General features: G+C 39.6%; 2 protein-coding genes across 4 annotated transcripts in view; one reads left to right on the plus strand and one right to left on the minus strand.

The window, feature by feature from the left end:
- Positions 1-15,064, minus strand: part of MIA2 (MIA SH3 domain ER export factor 2) — a 52,615-nt gene extending 37,551 nt beyond the window's left edge. For 2 of the 3 annotated variants that reach the window (XM_068192870.1, XM_068192869.1), the window contains exons 1-9: positions 14,889-15,063; positions 14,559-14,630; positions 13,818-13,886; positions 12,631-12,703; positions 12,453-12,547; positions 10,436-10,517; positions 8,670-8,825; positions 8,449-8,587; positions 7,547-7,693 (exon numbers count right to left, since the gene is read on the minus strand). In XM_068192870.1, the coding sequence (XP_068048971.1) occupies positions 7,547-7,693; positions 8,449-8,587; positions 8,670-8,825; positions 10,436-10,517; positions 12,453-12,547; positions 12,631-12,703; positions 13,818-13,886; positions 14,559-14,630; positions 14,889-15,001 (946 nt within the window). In that variant the 5' untranslated portion in view covers positions 15,002-15,063. Of the gene's footprint in view, positions 1-7,546; positions 7,694-8,448; positions 8,588-8,669; positions 8,826-10,435; positions 10,518-12,452; positions 12,548-12,630; positions 12,704-13,817; positions 13,887-14,558; positions 14,631-14,888 lie in introns of all 3 variants that reach the window. The other variant, XM_068192871.1, reaches the window with a different exon arrangement.
- Positions 15,065-15,395: 331 nt separating this feature from the next.
- TRAPPC6B (trafficking protein particle complex subunit 6B) lies at positions 15,396-20,810 on the plus strand. Its single transcript, XM_068192878.1, has 6 exons — positions 15,396-16,088; positions 16,170-16,237; positions 17,284-17,401; positions 18,851-18,934; positions 19,923-20,016; positions 20,637-20,810. Exons 1-6 carry the CDS (start codon positions 16,008-16,010, stop codon positions 20,666-20,668), a joined length of 477 nt encoding a protein of 158 aa, XP_068048979.1. The 5' UTR covers positions 15,396-16,007; the 3' UTR covers positions 20,669-20,810.
- Positions 20,811-21,555: the final 745 nt, after the last annotated feature.

The raw sequence follows: 21,555 nt of genomic DNA on the forward strand, positions 1-21,555 counted from the left end.
ACAGTCCATCCTTTAGCATGGGGAATTCTTAAATGGCTCCAAAGTCTTAAAGGTGCCTGGCAGTTTTCAGGTTTGTAAGACAACTAGAAAATCCATATGCTATCTTTGCATCATATATCACAGAGCAATACAGCAAAGCTAAGCAAATGACATGCCCTGTTTTTTAAAGAATACCCTGTTTCTTAGCAACCTATTATCCAATATGTGGTTATAAATATTTTTTTCTCAAATATGTTATGCTTTAAAGTAGTAATTATGCAGGGAGATGTACAACAGTTATCAGGCATGAAGCTTTGCTATAAATGAAAACCTGCAGAGGATCAGAATACTAGGCTGGAAGAGGGCCTTAAGGTTTATCTGGTCCAACTTTTCTTAGTAAAAGCATGGTCTAAACAAGATGGTCTGCGTGAATCTTAGAAGTCTCAAAGCATTTGGGCATCCACCACTTTATGGGGAGATTGTTCCCATGGCCAATTGCTCTTAATGTGAAATATTTTCCTCTTCTGTCTAATCAGGATCTCCCCTGAATTTTGTACTCATTATCTTTTATATGTGACTACTTGTAAAAAAAAGTCTCCACCTTTTTTTTGTTTGCATGAGAAGCAGGCTTTGCTTCAAAGGCTTCATATCGTTATCCCACACTTCTTTGGTGACCTAAACACAATATCTTATTAACCTATAAAAAATCTTCACTTTTCCTTTCCCACTGTCCTGCATGAGGGAGCCTCTTCTCCCTGCTTTCTTGATAGCACCCCAAGAATCTGCATTACTTCCCAACCTGATCTTTGTAATTATATGGTTCCTAGTAAGCCTGTCCCTCCTTCAGTCCTGAGTATGACTCATGCAAAGGTCACTGTATTCTCTTTCCACAAACCTAAGCTGTATCCGACTTGCAGCATAGTTTCCTTCTGCTCCACAATTCAAACCTGCCAGACACTGGTGCTTAGCCTGATCTACAGAGCCAGCATAAAAGGGCACAAAGTGAGCCAGGGTCCCCTTAACCAGCAGTGGCCTGCAAACAGAAACTTCAAAGAGACGATATGACCCCCACTTGCAATCTAACACTTTGGCCCCTTCCTTTGCCACATGAGCTGATAGTCAGGCAGCCTGTCCTATGACCTGTCACACCAGCTGTCTCTGCTGTTAGGTAATCCACCACAGAGCACCAAGGAATACACTGCAGATCAGCACCCCCTGTCACTCCTGACTAACTTAAATGCTGTCCCATTTTTTTCATTCCCAGGTCTATAAAACAGATTGGTGAGAAAGAATATACAAGTAATTGATATTGGAAGGACTTTCTACGTACTTAGTATTGTACAAATTTAAAAAAAGAAGCAAAAAAGGACATTTTTATCAAACTAGTTGGAAGTCTTTCATGGTGTTGCACACCAACATAGGACAAAACTCAACAATGGGCCTAGAAAGGTTAGGAGTCCCTTTTTGAGCCTGGCAACATGGAGTCCATTCACCTAAAAATGGAAAAGTGAGGTATTCTGACATCTAAATTGACATTCTTAAGTAGGTTTGTGGGGAAGAACAATCAGACCCACACCTTGAGGTCTGTACAATATTACTGTATTTATGAAAATACCTCTGAAAAGGGCACTGACTTCAGTTTCATATAGATACCAAACTTAGTCTGAGTGTTTGCAAGGAGGTAAAAATCTCAGCTACTCCATTAAAACTGCATTTGAAATTTTCAAGTTATTCTGGGTACTGCTCATTGTGTTGCTTAGTCTCTACAAGCATCCTTCAAGGCTAAAATGCTGACAAACACTGCTCTGATCTCTGTTCTGTTCTTTGTTCCTCTAGTAACTTCACTAGTAAATCATATTAATACCAAATAGTCTTTTCCTTTGGGTGCAAATCCTATACACAGCATAGGCTATCAAGCATGACTTCTAATCACCTTTGAACTGAAGTCAAAGATTCATGGAGTTTATTATAGCTAGATTCCAAAGGACAAAGTTGAAAGCTTTATAGCAGATGGGGTGAGACTTCAGTTAGTTTCTGTTCTGGAGAACTGAAGCAATGAATATGAGTACTATTGCACATGCAAAGACAAAAAACAACAATGAAAAATATCTATTTCCAATCACTTTAATTGTAATGGAACTATTTTTATTTGCAATGACACCTTAGTAACTACTGAACTGGAACTACTGAAGTAGAAAGGCAGACATCTCTTAAAGCATACTAGAATTCAGAGAAGGATCAGCATTAATGGAGTAATTGAATTAATCTGAGTAGTATGGCACACTGGTTGGCTCTTTTAAGACATGGCTTTGTAGAAGTGAAGATGTTACATTTCCTAGAATATTCAGTATCTGCATTGATAATAAAGATCAAAGCATATCAGAAGTTGGCAGAAGTTATCCTAATATCTATTTCATATTAAGAACAGAATATACAGCTTTGGCTATACTGTTTTGGTACCACCAAAGGGCTCCACAAAGAATGCAGAGTTTCACAGTGTAGAATATTGCACAATATGTGGAAGATTATAGTCCATGGGTAAAGCACTTTTAACAATATAGTTCTCTTGACTTCAGATGTTTGGATGAAAATACAAATCGACTTTTACATTTAATAAAATGGCATGCCAGCAAAATTTTGTTTCTATAAACAAGTATTTTTTAAGAAATAATTAAGAGGAAGTAACACTAATTCACTCTTCCAGTTAGACAAATCTAAGCAGGTGACAGTCATTCATTACCCAGACCTAAACCAACTTTTTCAACCACAATAAGTAGCAAGAAAAATCCACCGTTGCTTCTCATTACCAAGATTGTTACAAACATGACAACTGGCAGTGCATTTCAAAAAAATCACGGAAGTTATGACTTTTATTACTTTGAATCTTGAGAACACATTTCCAAGCTTGGAACACCTCACATTTTGCCATATAATAGAATACTGTCACATAATAAAAACTACCCGAACCAGGAGAAAAAACCCCCAAGACTGAACATCCTCCATAACACAGATCTCTATATGTTACTAATGCACCACTGCTGCAGCATTTGATCCCATCATAAATACATGTACTCTCAGAGAAATTCTTCTTTGACCAGGCAAACTAATTTTGAAGATATTTGACATACATTAAATGAGTGTTTACCCTGTTGTACCACAATAATTTCTATAAAATCAGTGGCTGAACCTGAATCTTCTTTCAGGAGCCTAATCACAAGACCATTACTTTTCTGAGAAATCAAAGATGTTCCAGAAATCTATTTGTAAATTTACTGGTTTTGAAATTAATTTTGTTGGAGGGGAGTTGGTTCAGTTTTCTAATATCTACTGTCTGCAGAAAAATTATGTTCAGGTTTCCTTTGAATAAAATATAAAGAAGCTGTTCCATGCACAAAGACATCACCCTAAAGAACAAGAATTTGAAGAACTATGCCTTTTATCCAAAGTCATGTTTCAGCTTATATTCAATGAACAATCTGTGTAACATCTACTCTGACAAGTACTCAAAGTGAAGCATTGTAGAAAAACACATTCTTGGAGAAATCCAGTTTATCTGTTCATCAGGACTGAAGAAAAAACCAGCAAGTAATGGTGTAGAGTCAGTGCATAGTATAGAGGTTCTAAAACAACAAAACCACCAGCTGCCTTCTTAAACTATACTGAAAGCTAGAGGGGACCACATGATGGAAACACTTCAAAAGACAGGCATACATGGTATATTCCCTGCTCACATAAAGCATCTCTGCTTCATTCTTAGAAAAGGGGAAAAACTATTCTTCCTTTGTTCACTTAACTTATGTGAAAAGCCAAAAAGGCATTTTTCCTTTTATCTCCACTCACCATTGTGGGGAAGGGATAAGAAAATGTTTCAATCATTTCCTACTTCTATGCTCTCTGCACTAAATACGTAGAAAAAAAAGATGTTCCATCAAATTTAGTCTTGAAGTGGTCAGCTATTTTCATGGTCTCATTCCTATCCACAGCTCTGATATTGTTTCAGGATAAGAGGAGGGGACCTTGAAGGAAAATGTAATAATTACTAGAAACACTACTGCTTTATGGTACTAATAGTATGTTACCATCTTACATTATTTCTGTAGTGAAATATTGATTGGAATATTTAGCTTTTAGAAAACTTCAGTTATCACACACTGACATTCATGTTACACTGAGCTGCTTAGATTTAGGAATGCTAACAATTAATGGCACTGCTTAACAATGCTTCTTCTAACAAACATTATATTATCAATTACATCACCACCTTCGTATGGAGCAACAAAGCTCCTGTATTTTCACAGTCAAAATACATTGCAGCTGGGAAATCCAGTCCTTAGTTCAGCGACTGGACCCACCATCCTATTGTTTTCATAAACCCTGTTAATGTGTTGCTCTGAAACAGTGGTCAGAAGATTTGCACAACTGACTCCAGTACCAGCCATTTAGACCTGTGCAGTAAATGCTCTACAGCAGTGAATCACACAAGCTCAAAATAAGAAATGTTAAAATTATTCAACATTACAAAAAAACTGTAATCAATTGAAAAAACTAAAATGGCTTCCAAAGGCAATTTGAAACCTGAAACTAGTCAAAACACATAGACCAGAAACATTTACTCAGTTATTAAGGTTTTTTTTTTGGTAGAACACTAACATCTTCAATAAGGCATTTGAACTTTTTTTTGTCCTCCAAAAAAGACACATTAAACCACAAGATTCCCTGAAGGGAAGGAAACATTGTTGGAAAACACTGACAAGAATAAAAATTACTCTGTTGTAGAAAGACAGAGGCAGATAGGATATTGAAGTAGCAAATGGACTGAAGAGTCTGAACTCCTTGAGAAAGGGGAAGCCTGTGTTTTCCCACTGCCTATTTGTGCTGCACTCCATCCCTTACTAGACACATTTCTTGAAGTCATGCCACTGAGCATTTCAGAACACATACATCTGTCACTAGTGTCGAGTTATGAAACCTGACACACTCCAAGCTAGAACCTGGCAACCACCTTCTAGAAAAGTGGGGTGTATATTGCATTTTGTACACTAAACCATACTTATGTGTCCTTCCATACTGAAATCTTTCTAGGATTTCCTGGTCTGTGATTTGGCGTATCAGATAACACAATTCTCTTCCTGTCAAGAAAGCACAGATTATAGCACTACAGTTTCAAAGTCAGTTAATAGATAATTAAAAGCCTTAAGAATAATTTTGGATATAGAGCTTGTAAGGTACAGCCATCTGTAATTACAATTCATACTTTAAATGTAGAAAGACTAAAGGTAATACACCTGTTAATAGAAAAGATCATAGGCAACAAGAGAGTAAGTAATCTACAAAGCCACATTTATTTGCACATGTACAGAACAAAGCAACAGATGTTATTGTTTTCCATACAAAATTATATAAAAACAGTATTCACCTTCATAGATAACACTATACCACCTTAGGTTTATTTAATACATTCAGAAAGCATTCTTGCACGCACACAACATTACTATTAGGTAGTCCCAGGTAACTCCAACACTGCAATTTAATTATTCCTAGTGGTATGAAGGGATCAAAGATTAGTCTGCAACTAGAACAAAAAGAATCCTGGTTGAGAAGCAAGCTGAAGTCTTTCTTCCACTGGCCACCAAAACAAGGATCATCATTGAAGAGATTATCTATATCTAGAACATAGATGCAAATACTACCAAAGCACCTGCAGAAAGCAGGTAAGAGTGGTTTTCCAGACTGACTTGAGCTACCTTGGCCAGTGTTAACATTCCCATTTAATTACTGCTTGCCTATGGATAGGAACTTTTTATAAAACTGGAGGATAGGCAGAATTGACTAAGAGCTTGCAGTTACAGAAGAAAACAAAAAGTATAGATTCAAATCAATTACTTTGCCTTCCTACCCAGCACTGGAGAGATTATTTGCTTTACTAGGTCTTAAAATTCTCATTCTTGCAAGGAATAGAGGGGAAAGGCAAAATTTTGTATTTCCTGCAATGCTGCCTTCCTATAATCTAAAAAGGGGAATTTAATTGTCAACAGGACATCTCAAACACTTTATTTAAAATGCACATTTATTTCTACAAAAAAAAAAAGTGTATGATACAGAAGAAATGATCACATCTACTTTAAAGGTTTACCTATTAAAATATACAGAGGATCTTAATGAGTACAGGATATTTAAAAAAAAGATGCAAAGGAGTGTTAATCTTTTATTTTTACATTTTCAGGAACTTCACATAATTTTGGTAAGTAACCTTTTACAAAATTATGTAAAAAGTACAAGAATGCCTGGTAAACAGTCTGCATTTTTCCAAAAGATTTTTTACAGCATGCAATTCTTAAGGCAGCCTTCTCTTCCTCCTTACAAGGAATCCTTTCACTCAAATAATCTTCTGCTGCAAAGATTAGACTAAGGAAGCTTGGTCTCTTCTGTTAACGCCTTTTGTCTTTCCTGTCTGATTTACGGTCTCTTTCACTCCGTGAAGTTCTCTTGCCTGACCGACTACTTTCTGATATAGATCTCTTTCTGTCAGACCTTGAACTTTTGTCCTTTGAGCTTTTAGTATCTCTACTACCACCTTTTGAGGACTTGTGACTTCTATCTACTCCCGAAGCATCCCTTCGCTTCCTGTCTGTGCTCCTTCTGCGTTTTCTATCTCTGTTATGCCCTCTGCCTCGGCTTCGACTTCTACTCTCACTACTGCTAGAGCTACTGCTGCTACTGTCCCTGCTCGTACTCCCACTTGTAGTGCTGCTGCTGGTGGAACTGCTCCGACTGGAACTGCTGCCAGTACTGGAACTACTTGCACTGGTAGTACTGCTTGAAGTGCTACTGCTACTACTGCTGCTGCTACGGGTATGACCAGTTTTGTTTCCTGCCCTACCCCTGCTTCTACTCCTAGTCTTACTCTTACTTTCTGCACTTGGTGTCTGATTCTGCTCTGCCTGGGCTTCAGCCACCTTTACAGACACCACAGCATTTTCATCCTTGTCTGTCTGGGGCTCTGTATCCTGAGTGGACTGAGACAACTGAGGTGATTGTGCTAGTGGCACAGACTGTGGCTGAGATAGAGCCTCAGCCACAGATTCTGTTTGAGCTTCAGGTGTTTTCTGCTGTGTTTCTTCAAATTCAGCATTATTTTCTGTTTTGATACCTTTCTCCTTCTTGGGAGAAGGAACATTACACACTTTTTCTGTCTGAGCATCACATTCTGTTTCTGGTTCTATTTCTTTGCCATTTTCATTTTCTACAGGTTCTACACTATCTGCCTCATTCATTTCAGCCACATCTTGCTCATTATCCACAGGCTGAATGTTTTCACTTTCCTCTTTTACAGCTGTGATCTCCTCATGCTGACCATCCTGTTGCTTGTCATTCTCCCTCACCTCAGTAGGCTCGTCTACTTTCATCTCCATGTCATGTTTCTGCTCATCCTCTTCCTGTTCTTTTTCTGCATCACTATGCCCTGAACCTGAACCTATTTTTCCCTTTTCCTCCCCTACCTCCTCCATTTCTACATCATTGTGCTGATTACCTGTCTCCATCTCTTCCACCTGCTGAGCCACCTTACCCTCTTCCTGCTCCTTGTTCTGTTCTTCCTTCTTTTCTTCATTCTGCACCTCCTGATGTTCTTTTTCCTTCACAGATTGTCTTCTGGGTCTGGCCTCCATTTTGTTAATCTGCTCTGCAAATTCATTTCTCCTGCTTTCGAAGAGCGCTAGGGAATAAATGCATAAATAATTGTTAAAATAATCTACAGACACTGAAGTCTACTTACCCTTTAACTACGAGCTAGTAAGTTATCAAATTGTTCAACTTATAAATACTGCAACCTTGTTCTTTCTGAAGTAGCAAGGCATTCATGCATAATGAAAAAGACTGCTAGTTACCTTAAGAAAACAAAGGGGAGAGCAAGCTCAGCTGAGGATTCGAACAGTAAAGCTGTAAATCTAAGCTAACACAAACTTTCTGAATTGAACAGTAAGACTACCATAAATTGGAGCATTTTAAATTGTTCTCCAAAAGAAAAATAATCATCCTGTGAAACAGAAATGAACATGCATTGAGGAAAAAAAAATCATCATAAAGTTCTAATGCTATGCTTCAGAAAATACTTCTCAAATGCTTTGTAAACACCTGCAGTTCCCTGCGTCTTCACAGAATCTGGCTTTTCAAAAATGAATTTGCTGCACTTGGATACATCTGGGTACTAAAGCTAATATAAGGGACTGTTTTAAATACATACCTCTGAAATTATGCATACGCATCTTTTGACTTCTTGTAAGAGAATCAAATCCCATTCAGTATAAAAATAAGTCACTGAAAGAGTAATTTCCACTTATGATGAACACCCATGTAAGAATATAGTTTGTCCTAAGCATGAAATTCAGGTATTTAAGCAGAGACTTAAAATAAATTTGCATGGCAAACAAAGGCAAGAACAAGGACCTTTGTATCTCAAAGACCACTTACCATTCATCTTTTTCTGTGACTCGTCCATCAGCTTCTGCGTAGCAGGACACATTCTGCCAGGTATGTAGAATAAATGAGGTTTTGTCTTTGTTCTTATGTATTTAATTATTTTAGCATTATGTTCATTCCATTCTTCTTGCTGAGAAATGAAAGAAAATAACCCTAAGATACACAAGAACAGTTTAAACAAGAGAAAGATCAAGAACAAAAGAAAAACTCACCAACTGAGCAAGCTCAACCTTTTGCTCCAATAACCGCAGCTCTGTCTGTTTAGCACGTCTTTCTTCAAAAAGTTCTCGCCTCTCATTTTCAACTTGCTTTCTCTCTTCTTCTGCCTGCACTTCAAGTTTCTGTTCAATTTCTTGTCGTCTCTTTTGCTAAAATAAATTAAATACAATCTTAATTTTTTTGTACATCAAGAGAAAGTGTTCTAGTTTGATTCACTTAATAATTTTTGATTATTTACACCCTTAAAGGTATTCCTAAAAACACATTAAGAAATACCTCCTAAACTACACTCAACGGAAGAAAAGAGTGTCACTGCTTGCTGGCACCTAATTTTTTTTGGTTTAACTATATAGTTATGGGGCCCTGTGAATTCCTGTGTGCTTTACTATCTTTCAGTCTGGACTTAAATTTTCAATATAAGCTTCAACAAGTTGGGTTTTTTTTCCCCCAGTAGCAGAAAAATAAAAGGAATGTATTTGAGGTATCAGGGAAATCAGGAAAATTTCCCACTTGGGAGAGAAAGAAATAAACTCCTCCAGAAACAAATGAGAGACTGCAGACTGGTGTTTGTGACCAACAAAAATTTGATTGTGAACACTTTCAGTATATTAATTGCTAATTATATCTATTACTACTTTCCAGGAATGCCATTTGTATGCCCTAGACTGCCATGTGCTCAGATTGTACAATAATTGTCAATAAAAAACCAGAATGTACTGCCTGGACAACAAAATAGCTGTGCTGTAAAACTCCTCAGACCTTGATTTTGATTTATAGCAAGTGTACATATCTGAACAAAAAAAAGATATCCATATGGGTTCTCAGAAAAACTTTGCAAGGAGCATTAACTCTTCAAAGTCTCTTTGTGCAAACACATATTGCTATAAATTAGACAGGGGCTTCATGTTTCTAGACCATCCTGATAAACCGCTTTTTGTTCAAATGCAAGCAGGCAAAAGTGAACTTTGGTCTTATGTGCCACATGACAAGTTAGGTAAACCACCCAAATACTGCATCTGAAAGTAATCAATACCAGCACTGTGAATCAGCTCTGCTGACACTGTACAGAAAACATTTTAAGTTTAAATCTTTCTATCTGCTTCAACTGGACTGCTGAAATTTGAACTTTAAAACAGTTTTTAATCTAAAGGTTATTAGAGTTAACTGAATAACCCATTTAGTGCAAGAGTAAACAAATACCATAGCCTTCACAAATTAAAAGGGAATAAAGTTACCACCACCCCATATACAAGTTTTTTGAAGTAATCACTAAGCTATGCAAAGCCTTTGCTTCAGTATAATCACACATTTATTAAAATCAGAAATTCTGGTTATCTGTACTGGAACAGAAAATACATTTTTAGACAGATCGCATAACCAAGCATAGATTTCTGTATACTTGGTTATAATTTAAACATCTGGAACGTACCAGGGTAAGCACTGCTTCATCAATACTGCATCACTATTATTTCCAGAAATAGCCTATGACCTCTTAAATAGTAACCTGATTAAATTCCATTTAACATTGCCTTTTTGTTTCCAAAAAGGTCAGAAACAGGATTACAAAGTCATGGTAGGAACAACTTTCCTGCCTCCCACCCTCATTCCTCTGAACTGAGACAAACACAAACCTACATGCACTCTCACCACTTTGCTGCATCTGCAAACTACACTGTAGGGAATTCATTCTTACTTGAAATAACTTAACCAAACAATTTTGCTTTACTATTTACAATCTGATAGAATTTAAAGTAATTACCCTCTCAGTAGCAATAGCAACTGTGGACTCCTGTTTAAATTTTTGAAGGGTGCCCATCAGCAAGCCAAATATACGTCGATTCCTGAAAAAAACAAATCCACAATTAAAAAAAAAATTTGATATTCAGTTCAAGTACTAAGATTTTTATGTGTATAAATAATCAGAGAAACTTTCCACCTCAAGGATACTTATTTTTAAAGGCCCAGTAGTACCCAAGGCCATTAGCAATAGAAGACATACTGACTGTGCCAACAGTCCAGGATATAATTTACAGTGACATATCATTTTGCTTATAAGTAAGACACAGCTCTTATGCGTAACACAGAACAGCTAGCACTGGCAAAATTGGAAGCCTGCACATTTTTCTTCTGGAAATAATAACATGAAGGAAATACTTTTAAAAATCTTGAAGCAGAGAGTACTGAAGAAAAAAGTCAAGTAAATACAGTGAGAGCTATCAATAAGGGAACAAACTGGGTTTTCTAAAAACCATACACTCCCCTCTCCACAATCTGCTTGGACTGTTAAGGAGAAATGGAGCCACAGGGGAGTGAAAGCTTATCTATCAGAATTGCCCAACAGTGAGACACTACGCTGTGGGATGAAAACAGAACTGCTCTCATCCAACTAGGTGTTGTTTTGAGAAAAGTAAGTAAAATACTTCAACAAATTCCCTTCTTCTGAGAAAGAACTAGTTTCTTGACTTTCACCTTCAATTTATTTTCATTCAATCCCAAATTAAGTCTTTACAATCTCATGCAGAATTTTTATTTGCCTTGAACCTGATAAAGTGAGAAAGGAAATGCTACTGTCTTCCCTAAGTACCACTCTATTACAGTGGCACAAACCTCACATGGAAAGGTAAAAATATATTAAGTAATAGAAACAGCAACAGATAAAAATTGAAAGCCAGAGATCACTTAAAGTGCCTTTGTATATGAATGGCATCCCAGAAGACTGAGCAAAATCAGGAGTTCAGGGGATGTTGTCCTCTTAAAGAACCTCCCTCCACCACAATTCATAGAGACCAACACTGGTTTTCTCATCTCCCTAGAGACTACTGAATTGAAAAGCAGTAAAACTACAATTCTGAGGGAACAAGCTTTTAGTGCCTGAAGCTCTAGGAAGTTCAGTAAGAATTTTGGAAGTCTCCCTGTGAGGGAAGCAATTAGAACCTAGTAATGGAAGACTCTAAGTGGGGTTATAACTAAAAGAAGCAAGCAAAGTGCCAGTTTTCTGTGCCAGATGACCTGTGGGGACTTATCAGAGAAGATTTCTATAGTTCCTTATTCCAGTTCTAATTCTTCTGTTTATTTGGGGGTATAATTATTACTACACCAGGTGACTTGCAGTCTGAAGTAGACAGAGTCCAAGAGGTTGAACACAGCTGCAAATTTGATTTTTCCAATACCTCTTACCAATAGAGCTGCATTTCAGTTAGAATTTTAGTAGCCCTAAGAAAAATAAAATATAGGGAAAAGGAGACATACATAGGAGGAATCTAAAAAGCAGTAGGCGAAATGAAGGCAAGGCTGTACGCACAACAAGAAGTCAAAGTAGTACGAGAAAAGAAACATGATGGAACTGTTTCATTTAAAAAAAGAAGCAGAGGGAGCACGGAACCATATTCAAAACCCTACTTCAACCAACAAAATAAATGATGAGCCAAGACAGCTGTAATGATCCAAGACATTAAACAACCAATGAAGCTACTGTCTTACTCAAACGATATTTCTGTCTTACTCAAACAATGTTAAAACACTAGCACAGGCAAAACTGCTCCTGTAGGTGGCCTGAAAAGTAGAATCCATGTCAGTTATGTGAACAATGCACATGTTGCTGCTTGTGAAGTATCTTCAGAGAATACTTTTAAAATTGAATTTTATACCATAATGGTAACTCTTCAACATAATCTTTGATCCACAACAGCTTGTGTGCGGTATCTTTTAAATCAAAAGCTACTTTCTATGGTAGAACTCAAAAGTATCACGTTAGTGTAAAAGAGATTTCTGCATACCTTTGTTTTCCTTTTTCATCCATATTTTGATCTTGTATAAGGTCTCGACGTGTTCGCTCTTTGGAGGTAGCAACAACAGAAGATGGCAACGCTGGCTACAAGAAAGAAAAACAAACTACTTTGTTCATCGTGTTGCAGGTAGGTTTCTTCTTGCACAGCTCCATTTACTATATATTACCTTTTTAATATCATCATCTTCTGCGTCGCTTTCTTGGCGTGATTCTCTTCTTGTCCGACGTTCTCCACCCAGCCTGAGGAAGAAAGCCAGTGGCCATTACAGAACATGTATTTAGGAGAGAATCGATTCCAGCATGAGAAAAATATAAGCATGTCTAGTCAGAAGAACCAACTCTTTGGTGAAAATCTCCCCACTGTTCCAACAACCAGTAAATAACATTTTACAGACAGAATCTATTGTTGGTGAAAACCAATGACACAGAACAGTTTAAACTGTAATACAAATTGTAGAGTAATAAAACCAGAAGAATCCGCAAATACCATATTTGACTTTTAAAAATACATTTGGAATTTATTCTTTTAAATGTTTGTGCTTTTCCAGAAACCTCTAAAATGGCTACTGGTATAAAGGGATCACTAGACAGATTTAAATGCATTGACATGGAAAGGTTGGTGTAATTTCTTAAACAGGAAATGCTGTTCAAGTTACCTTCCAAATACCTACTGGAGAGAGGCAGAGGGCTTACCACTTGAGACACGGATGAACTAAGGCTTTAACAAAGAACAACTTAAAATAAATAATTTAAATAAAATAAACCCTAAAATAAATAACTTAATAAATAAGTTGTTTTCAGCTTTGTAGCACAGCACTGCCCTGTTTCCCAGCTTCGTTTTCTGCTAACTCAAAAATTCCAAAGTAAGCTTTGCTTTGGTCAAGAACTACCACTGCACGTTAAGTGCCCACAGCACTTAAGTTCACTATTATCAGTCACATCTGATGGATTTGCAACCAGATGTGAAAGCTCAAAACCCAAGTCCATTGTCACATTGCCAGTATTCAATTTATTGAACGGGTCTCAGTCGTAATTCAATTTTTGTTCACTGTAAACAAATGTCACAACTAAGAAGAATGTAATATAACAGACAGTATGCCAAATAAAACAAAAAAATTACAAATATCTTTGTATTGCTATATCTTTATATTATTGCTACCATCTTTATGCTGCTTTAAGGTATGAAAAAGATTTCACCGAGTGATTTGCTATCACCCAAATTATTCCCAACAAGTCTTCAGCAAGTAATCTCCAAAGAAGACAGTGAAAGTCCCCAGTTATTACCAGTTTTTGGTTTACTGTTACAAATTCTCATTCAGAAAAGCAAGCTGTCTGCATTAGTTTTTGCACTCACCTACTGGATGCACCTTCAAGATCCCTCTGTTTGGCTGGGGGTCCTCCTCCACTATCCGAGAATCCACGCCTAAAAAGAAAACGCTTGTGGTCTTAGAACAAGTTAGGTTAATCCCTGGAGCATTTCAAGTGTGCACAATTTAACTATAATTTTGCTTTATGGTCATGATTAAACATAAATTTTACTCAGCTCTATCAGCATTTACTGATAGCACTGCAGTGAAATGTTCTAACACACTGCTTGTGAACCATCTAATTTAACCTTGAATTTCTACACTTATTTAACTGAGTAGCTACACTGTAACAAGCATCCTACCGTGTTCAAATAATCTTACCTGCAGTAATTTTCAGGATGTGGTTTTATCCACATGTGTTTTAAAATCCTTCCTAGAGCATCTACCAGTTTTTTAATCAGCAAGAGACTGATTTTGAAGGATTTCAAAGACAAGGTCCCAGCCACCACACAATACCTCCCTTCATTTTGACGTTTCCCCTTACTTTTCAGCCTAACGGTTGAGAAGGTCGGGGAAAAGCACCCATTTAGACTTGTAGCAACTCAAAATGAAAAGGCGCTTTAAACTTAGCCCCCAAAGCCCCGTAGGGCAGCTCTGGCGCTCATTCAAACAGCACCGCGGCGATGAGCGGAGGCAGACGAGGAACACGCGACACTCAGCGCAAGGGCACGAACCACTGCCAGGGAAAGGATGGAGGAAACTCCACCGCCCGCTCCGCGCCTCCTTACCTTAGCAATAAGCTCCCGCGCCCTCTACCTCCACCGGGGCCTGCGAGGGCTAACAGCCTGTTTTGAGGGGGCCTGAAAGAGACGGTAAGCGCTGTTAGCGGTGCCTGCCCGGCCCAACGGGCCTGCGGCCGCTCCGTCCTGTGCTCCGCGGCCGTGCCCCACCGCCACGGAGCACAGCTCCCCGATGGCCGCAGCAGCGGAGCGGGCACGGCCCGCAGAGGGACGCGGGGACCCGCGGCCGGCTCCGCGCCGCCCGCCCTGCAGGCCCGACGCGCGCCCCCCCCGCAGCCCGGCCCTTCCCTCGCGGTACCGGGGCGCTCCCCGCCTCACCTCACGTCATTGGGGTCCCGGCCCGTGAGCTTGCGGATATTCTCGTCCACGTGCTTGAGGCTTTCCTTGGCTTTCTCCAGCTGCTCCTGCAGCGCGCGCACCGCCACCGCCATCCCGCCCGCCGCGCGGCCTGGCCGGGCCCCGCGCGAGGCAGCGCTGGGAAACGGGGGGAACAGGCCCCGCCCACTCCGGCGGCCGCGGGACGGCGCAGCCAATCGCATCCCGGTGGCCCCCTCTGACCGCCAATCACCGGCCGCGAGAGGAAGGGGCACGCCCCCCAGGGTGGCTCGCCAAACGCGGTCACCAATCACAGAGCCCAGGGGCAGACTGGCATCCCGGCCGCCCAACCAGCGGAAGGCTCTGCTCCACGGAGAATGAAGGGACCGCCGGAGTGACATGACACAGAGCTAATAAGAACTCAAACGTCATTTCCTTGTAGCCCAATCGCAAAACCACTCCGGGGCCGCTTGTTCCCACCCACCCGGGACACATCCTGCTTTCCCACTCTCAATGGGGCCGAGAAGCCGGCACGCTCGGGACTCAGGCGAGGGCCAATCACCGCTGCGCTACCAGAGGCGCCTGTGCCCGGCGAGCCAATAGACGGGGGCGTTACTTGACGCTGGCTGCGGTGGCGGCCTGACGGGCGGCGCGTGCCGGGGCCGCTCCTGCCCTCACGTCCCGCCCGGAGCGGCGTGGCAGGGAAGCTCCGCGCCGCGCGTCAGTCGCGGCGCCCGGGGCGGCGGCGAGGCTTTAACCCACGCTCTTCCCCGGCTGCAGCCGACGTCGCTCTGGGGCTCCCCGCGGTCGGCAGGGGAAGGCACGGGCGCTGTCTCGAAGGCAGTGACACACGCGCGGCCCGCCTGGCTCCAGCAGTAGGGTGGGCGGGGCAGCTCCGCAGGAGGGGCGAGTTTGATCCCCGGCTCCGGCCCTCGTTCAGGACCCTGCGCTGCCGGCAGCGCCCGAGACCGCGGACTCCGCACAGCCTTAACGCCAGAGCCCCTTTCCCAGAGCTTCTCCGGCGGGGAGAACCGACCCGGCCCACACTTCTGGGCCCGCCCGCCTCGGCCGGGAGCTCCCGCGGGTGGCCGGGCCCGCCCGGAAGGGGCGGCGGCCCCGGCGATGGCGGACGAGGCGCTGTTCCTGCTGCTGCACAGCGAGATGGTGGCGGGGATGTACCGCGCCGCCGAGCAGGGCGAAGGGGTGAGTGGGGCCGGGGCCGCCCCGGGCCGTCCGGCAGTGGCCGGGGCTGACGCTCCGGCCGCGGCGCCTTGTGTCTTGCAGGAGAACGGGCGCTGCACCACCAAGCTGGAGAGCATGGGCTTCCGCGTCGGACAGGGGCTCATCGAGAGGTGAGTCCCAGCCGGGCCCCGGCAGCCGCTGCTCCTCGGGGCTTTCACCTCGCCCGGGAAAGCACACCTGCCCCGGCAAAGTGTGGTGCTTTGGCTGGGCGGAGAGTGCGTTCCTCTTACCATCAGTTGTTCTGGCATCTCCTCTTTTCGTATCTCATTCTTGTGCGGACCTGTGTTTGTGTATCACGGGACAGTTTTGGAGTGTGTTGTTTTCCTAGTGCTTCCCGTCATGAAAACCGAGTCAGGGTACATCGTTACTTTTAATACTTAAAATTATCTCTAATTCTATTTTGTTTGCATGTTTCCTGCTTTGGTACTTCTAGATCCAGCTTCATTCTTTTTCTGATTTACTTCTCAAACATAATTTTATGATTGGCTCTTACTTTATTTCGTTTTTGTAAAGTGCTCTCAGCCCTTGCGACTCCGTGACTGAGCAGCTCGGGCCCTTTGGGGACCGGCGATGCAACTTCACCGCCCTCGTTTCGGGGTCCTGTGGAGACTCTTTTGAGTTTCTGCAGTCATGCTTTTGTTGAGTACAGTGGTCCTTTAGTGTCAGATAAAGACCCTCAAGAGGATAAAGGGAGAGAAATCTGAAACAAGCAAGAGAAAGAAGGCCCTTCTGAAAAATGGGAACAAGTTTTATATGCTTGTTCCTATGTTAGAGCTCTTTTGCCTAATTGAAGGACACCTTCCATGAAATAGTATAGGTGTGAGCATTTTGCTTATCTTCTTGTTAGATACCTTGTTGAAGATAAAACTGATGGAGCACTTTCCACCCTTCTGTATGTCAACTGTGTTTGATAATCATGGAATTAAAACAATTTATTCTGCTATCATATTGCAGATACTAAGATAACACTTTGTTGCTCTTAAGTTAAAATACTTGATGAATGGACAGTGAGGTTAGAATGGTACTGTATGATGGCTGGAAAACTAATTTCTATAATAACATCAAAAATGATGTTGTATAGTACCATTAAAAATTATTTCTATGTTTAATTGGTCAGGTTATGTGTACCACCATTATTGATATATTTCTCACTTAGGTTTACAAAAGACACTGCCAGGTTCAAGGATGAATTAGATATTATGAAGTTCATTTGCAAAGATTTTTGGACAACGGTATTCAAGAAACAAATAGATAACCTAAGGACTAATCACCAGGTACTAATGCTGAAGATTAAGATTTAATTTAGAAAGTTGGTGAGAGTTTTGAGTTGCTAGTGCATTTTTTGTTTTTCTTGGTCTAGAACTAATTACCAGATGAGAAATCCAAAATGTTTCGTATTTGTTTTGTTTAAAAAGTGTGTTTTTCAATATTCATATTATCATGTAGCTTTAGAATACAATTTAATAATTGCCTATGATGTCTTTATTGCCTCCCTGTTTGAAAAGACTAAATGCTTTGAATTTCATATGCATTGTTGCAGTGTGACAGAAAGGACAGTAATGATTACAGTTGATTAACATTTAAACAAGAACTTTTTAATCTGTCTCTTAATAAATGTTAGGAAAAAGTGATGTTACTCTCTTAACATTTATTTAAATAGAGTAGCTACAGTGAAGTGATTTTTTTACTTTGAAGAATGTTAAGAGTTTTCGGCAGTTGAGACAGTTGTAATCTATTGAAAATACTTGTATAAGAAGCAGTGGAGAAACTTCTTAGATTTGCATGTTGGTGACATCGCACTATTCATGTGCTTTCCTATATCAACAGCCAGAGTTCTTAAAGCCAGATCAAAAGAACTTAAGGAGACATTTTACTAGAGTAAAAAATCTTTTTCCTAATTGAATCACTTGGTTTTCTTATGGCCATTTCCCTGTTGTGTCAAATTGGGAAGAAAAGAATTTGTACAAGGATTGTGCCAAATAAATAGGTTTTATTTTACAGTGACTTAATCAAGTAATAAGAGATAATTATTACTTTAGAAATCTGGGGGTTTAATTCAACAAAGCTGTAGTATTGAGCTTAAGGTCTTAATTGTATATGCAGCCTTAATTTAAGTTCAAGGCTTGTGAAATTCTGAAGTAGCACAGTAGCAAGGAAATTAACGTGGCCGGTGTAGATAAAGCTATACTGTATTTATACTTAGTTTATTAAGATGCATATTGTTGCACAAAATTGTATTGTTGAAAACACCAGACCTTTACTTTGATTGTCTGCTGGATGTTGTTGCCTGTACTGCTATTAAGAAAAATAATTCCCACTGAATTTGAGAATAAGAACAGTGATGTGCAAAACCCAATGAAGATGGAGATTTGAATGTAAAAATCAGTATGCATTTGATATATTACCAAAGACTTTGTAGTATGGAACTATTTTTTCTGATCACTCGAAAGACTCTTCCAAGAAGAAATGTACATAAACATTTTTAGGGTTAACTGATCATGTTATTGTCTAGGGTTTTTTCTGTATACTCACAATTAAGAATATTTTCTTTTGATATTCCTTGTAAGTAAATAATACAATTTAAACTTAAATCACATATGCCTTAATCTTTTATTTTTCAACCTGATAATATTTTATCTACAAATCAAATCAATTTACAGAAAATGTGGGTTTTATAGTTCTGCACATTTAACTAAACCTCTCATTTTTTTCTTTTCAAACAGGGTATTTATGTCCTTCAAGACAATAAATTCCGTCTCTTGACGCAAATGTCTGCAGGAAAGCAATATTTAGAACATGCACCAAAGGTACCCTTTGATTTTATGTGGGGGAGGGTCTACCAGTTTCATTTTAATTACCTTGATCTATTAATAACTTTAAATTTTGTAATTAAATAGATAGAAACTCTTCTAAAGGGCACCTAAAGATATGCTTTGAGAACCTGTGTGCTTTTTAGAAAGGCACCTTGTTTAGAACAGTGGATTTGATTTACAGTTCAAAAATGGTCAGAGTTGTTGAGAAACTTGCTGCTGTTACACTTGAGTTACTTCACGGTGCAGGTGCTTGTCTGCCACTACCTACCACTGTCACACAGATTCTTTCTCTTCAGGAAGCATGTGTTTTCAGAAACTTTCTTTAAAATTCCCAAAACACATTTGGAAGATGCTATTTGTTACATAAAACAAGCTTCTGAGATGATGTGAACATTCAGAAGGATCTTCCGCCAGTTAAAAATAGTTTTGAGTGCAGATGCTGAGTTATGGTAGTAGCTCTGCAGAACCTATCATAGAGCACTTTGGTTCAGCTGGATTAAAAAATGGGACATTAAGTTCTATTTTATGGTTTCTTAATTCTTGATGTTAGTCCTCCCAGCTGGCTGCCATCTTTGGGATTTTTTTTTTGTGTTTGGTGAAATATTTATTGTTTTGCAACACGTATTTTAAATACCTGCAGGTGCGGCCTGCACAAGAATGCTGTTTTGGACTGTTTCTTCTTACCAATTGCTAATTTTAGCCAAGTCTTGGGAATAACTGTTTTAATGATATTAAGTTCCTACAGATTTAATGAAAAGAGAAGGTGACTCAAAATACTGCCTCTGATGAGAACAATCTGTGTAGTAAGCACCACACTACCAAATATTGGAGCTTTCATCTATTAGAGACCTGACAAAGTCTCTCAAAACCTCCATGGTTTTCTGTTGTCCAAGTATGAAGTTGTATTCTTGAGTACTTATTTTCAGTCTTTATCAACAAGCTTCACTGTTGACACTCATTTGAAGTGCAGCTTTTTATTTAGTATTTAGCATTCACCTGTGGACTAATCAGAGGAGGCCTATCAAATCTGGGAATAAAGAGTATTGTAACAGCTGAAGTTTCATCAATGCCTGCATGTAAGTAGTACTTGGAGTATTCAATTATTAGCTCACTTGGTAACTTTCCTGACTGACTGTGTTGCTGTTATAAGCATTTTTCAAGGTGGGATTTGTTTGAAGCTGCTGGGCCATAGGGAGCCCATGTGAACTTCAGGCTATGACTTGCTACTATATCCTTTAGTACTTAGAAAATACTGACAGAGGATAAGCCTCCATGATGTTGAGTGGAAAGCAAAACTAAAAAGTTGTATTTACATTTAGAAGCATCAAACATATAAGGATGTGTGTCCAGAAGGTTATTTGCACAAGTGAAGCTCTTTCTCTATAGGAGTCATAAGAATGTTAATAAGTGAAGACCATTGTAACTACAAAAGCTGCTCCATTAAAGTTTCCACAGACTTAGCACAAAACTTCTGTGATGTGGGACATGGTCAACTTACAGAAAAAAAGAAAAGCTGTTCAGCATGGAATTAGAATTTAAATGCTAAATTTAAATAGTGGCTCAGCTGCTTACAATTAAACTGTAAGATTAAAATGTTCCTTACTATTTCTTTGAAAAAAAAAATTTACAAGAAAATAATTACTTGGAGAAATAATTCTAATGGTAATAATGTGATCTGACTCTGCTTTTCCTGCAGGTAAATTTCAGGTGATGATACAGAAGATGTAGAGCACATTAAAATCTGGGTATCTACTTTAAAAAGCCTTTGTATGTGGATTCAGTATCTTGGCTCAGTCTTGTATATAACATGTAAATTATAGCAATGTGCAGCACAATTCCAAAATATATAATAAATGCTCATTGAAGTAACTTAACACTATGCTTGTGTCTTGGTATGAAATTTATTCTAGACTAAAGTAATAATTTATACATGGTAAAACCTGTGTGCTCTATATATTCAGCAAAACATTTCAATTACCAAAAGAGCATGGAAGACCAGAGATGGAGTTTTAGAACAGAAAAATCCTGACCAGGACTAAATTTGAATAAGAAACAAATGCATGTTGTTGCCCAACTGCTACCTTTCCCAGTTCACTCTGAACTGGGAGGCAGCGATTGCTTTTGTATTTCTTCAATGGAGCCCGCTAACAGGTGAGCTAACAGCTCACACATCATTAAAGATATTAGGCGGAGACTTTTGTAGGATTTTAGCTTCGGGCAGTAGAAGAAAACTTGTTTTTTACATAGTTCAACAGTTTCTCCTGTCCCTAAAACTACCAATTGTTCCTTGTGTCAGAATGATTTATGCCTAAGGTCATCTATACTGGCCAAAGAAGGAAATTTATTCCACCTTTTGCATAAACTCAATATTAACGTAATTGTTTTTAATTGCTAGCTACAGTTTACTTCTGTAATGTACTACTCAAAAAGTAGTAATGTTTACGTTTTACTGAAACAATTGTTTCAGTAACATGCTGGCTATACTTGAACTGCTAAGCAGTGCTAAAGCTCAGGCACCAAAACTGGAAAAACACATTCAGCCCTAACTCTAGATTTCTACAGTAAGGCTGCCATTAAATATGGAGTAAGAAAACCCACAGTGTTTAAGAACAGTC

The sequence above is a fragment of the Anomalospiza imberbis genome, chromosome 6 (genome assembly GCF_031753505.1).
Source record: "Anomalospiza imberbis isolate Cuckoo-Finch-1a 21T00152 chromosome 6, ASM3175350v1, whole genome shotgun sequence".
Taxonomy (NCBI): Eukaryota; Metazoa; Chordata; class Aves; order Passeriformes; family Viduidae; genus Anomalospiza; species Anomalospiza imberbis.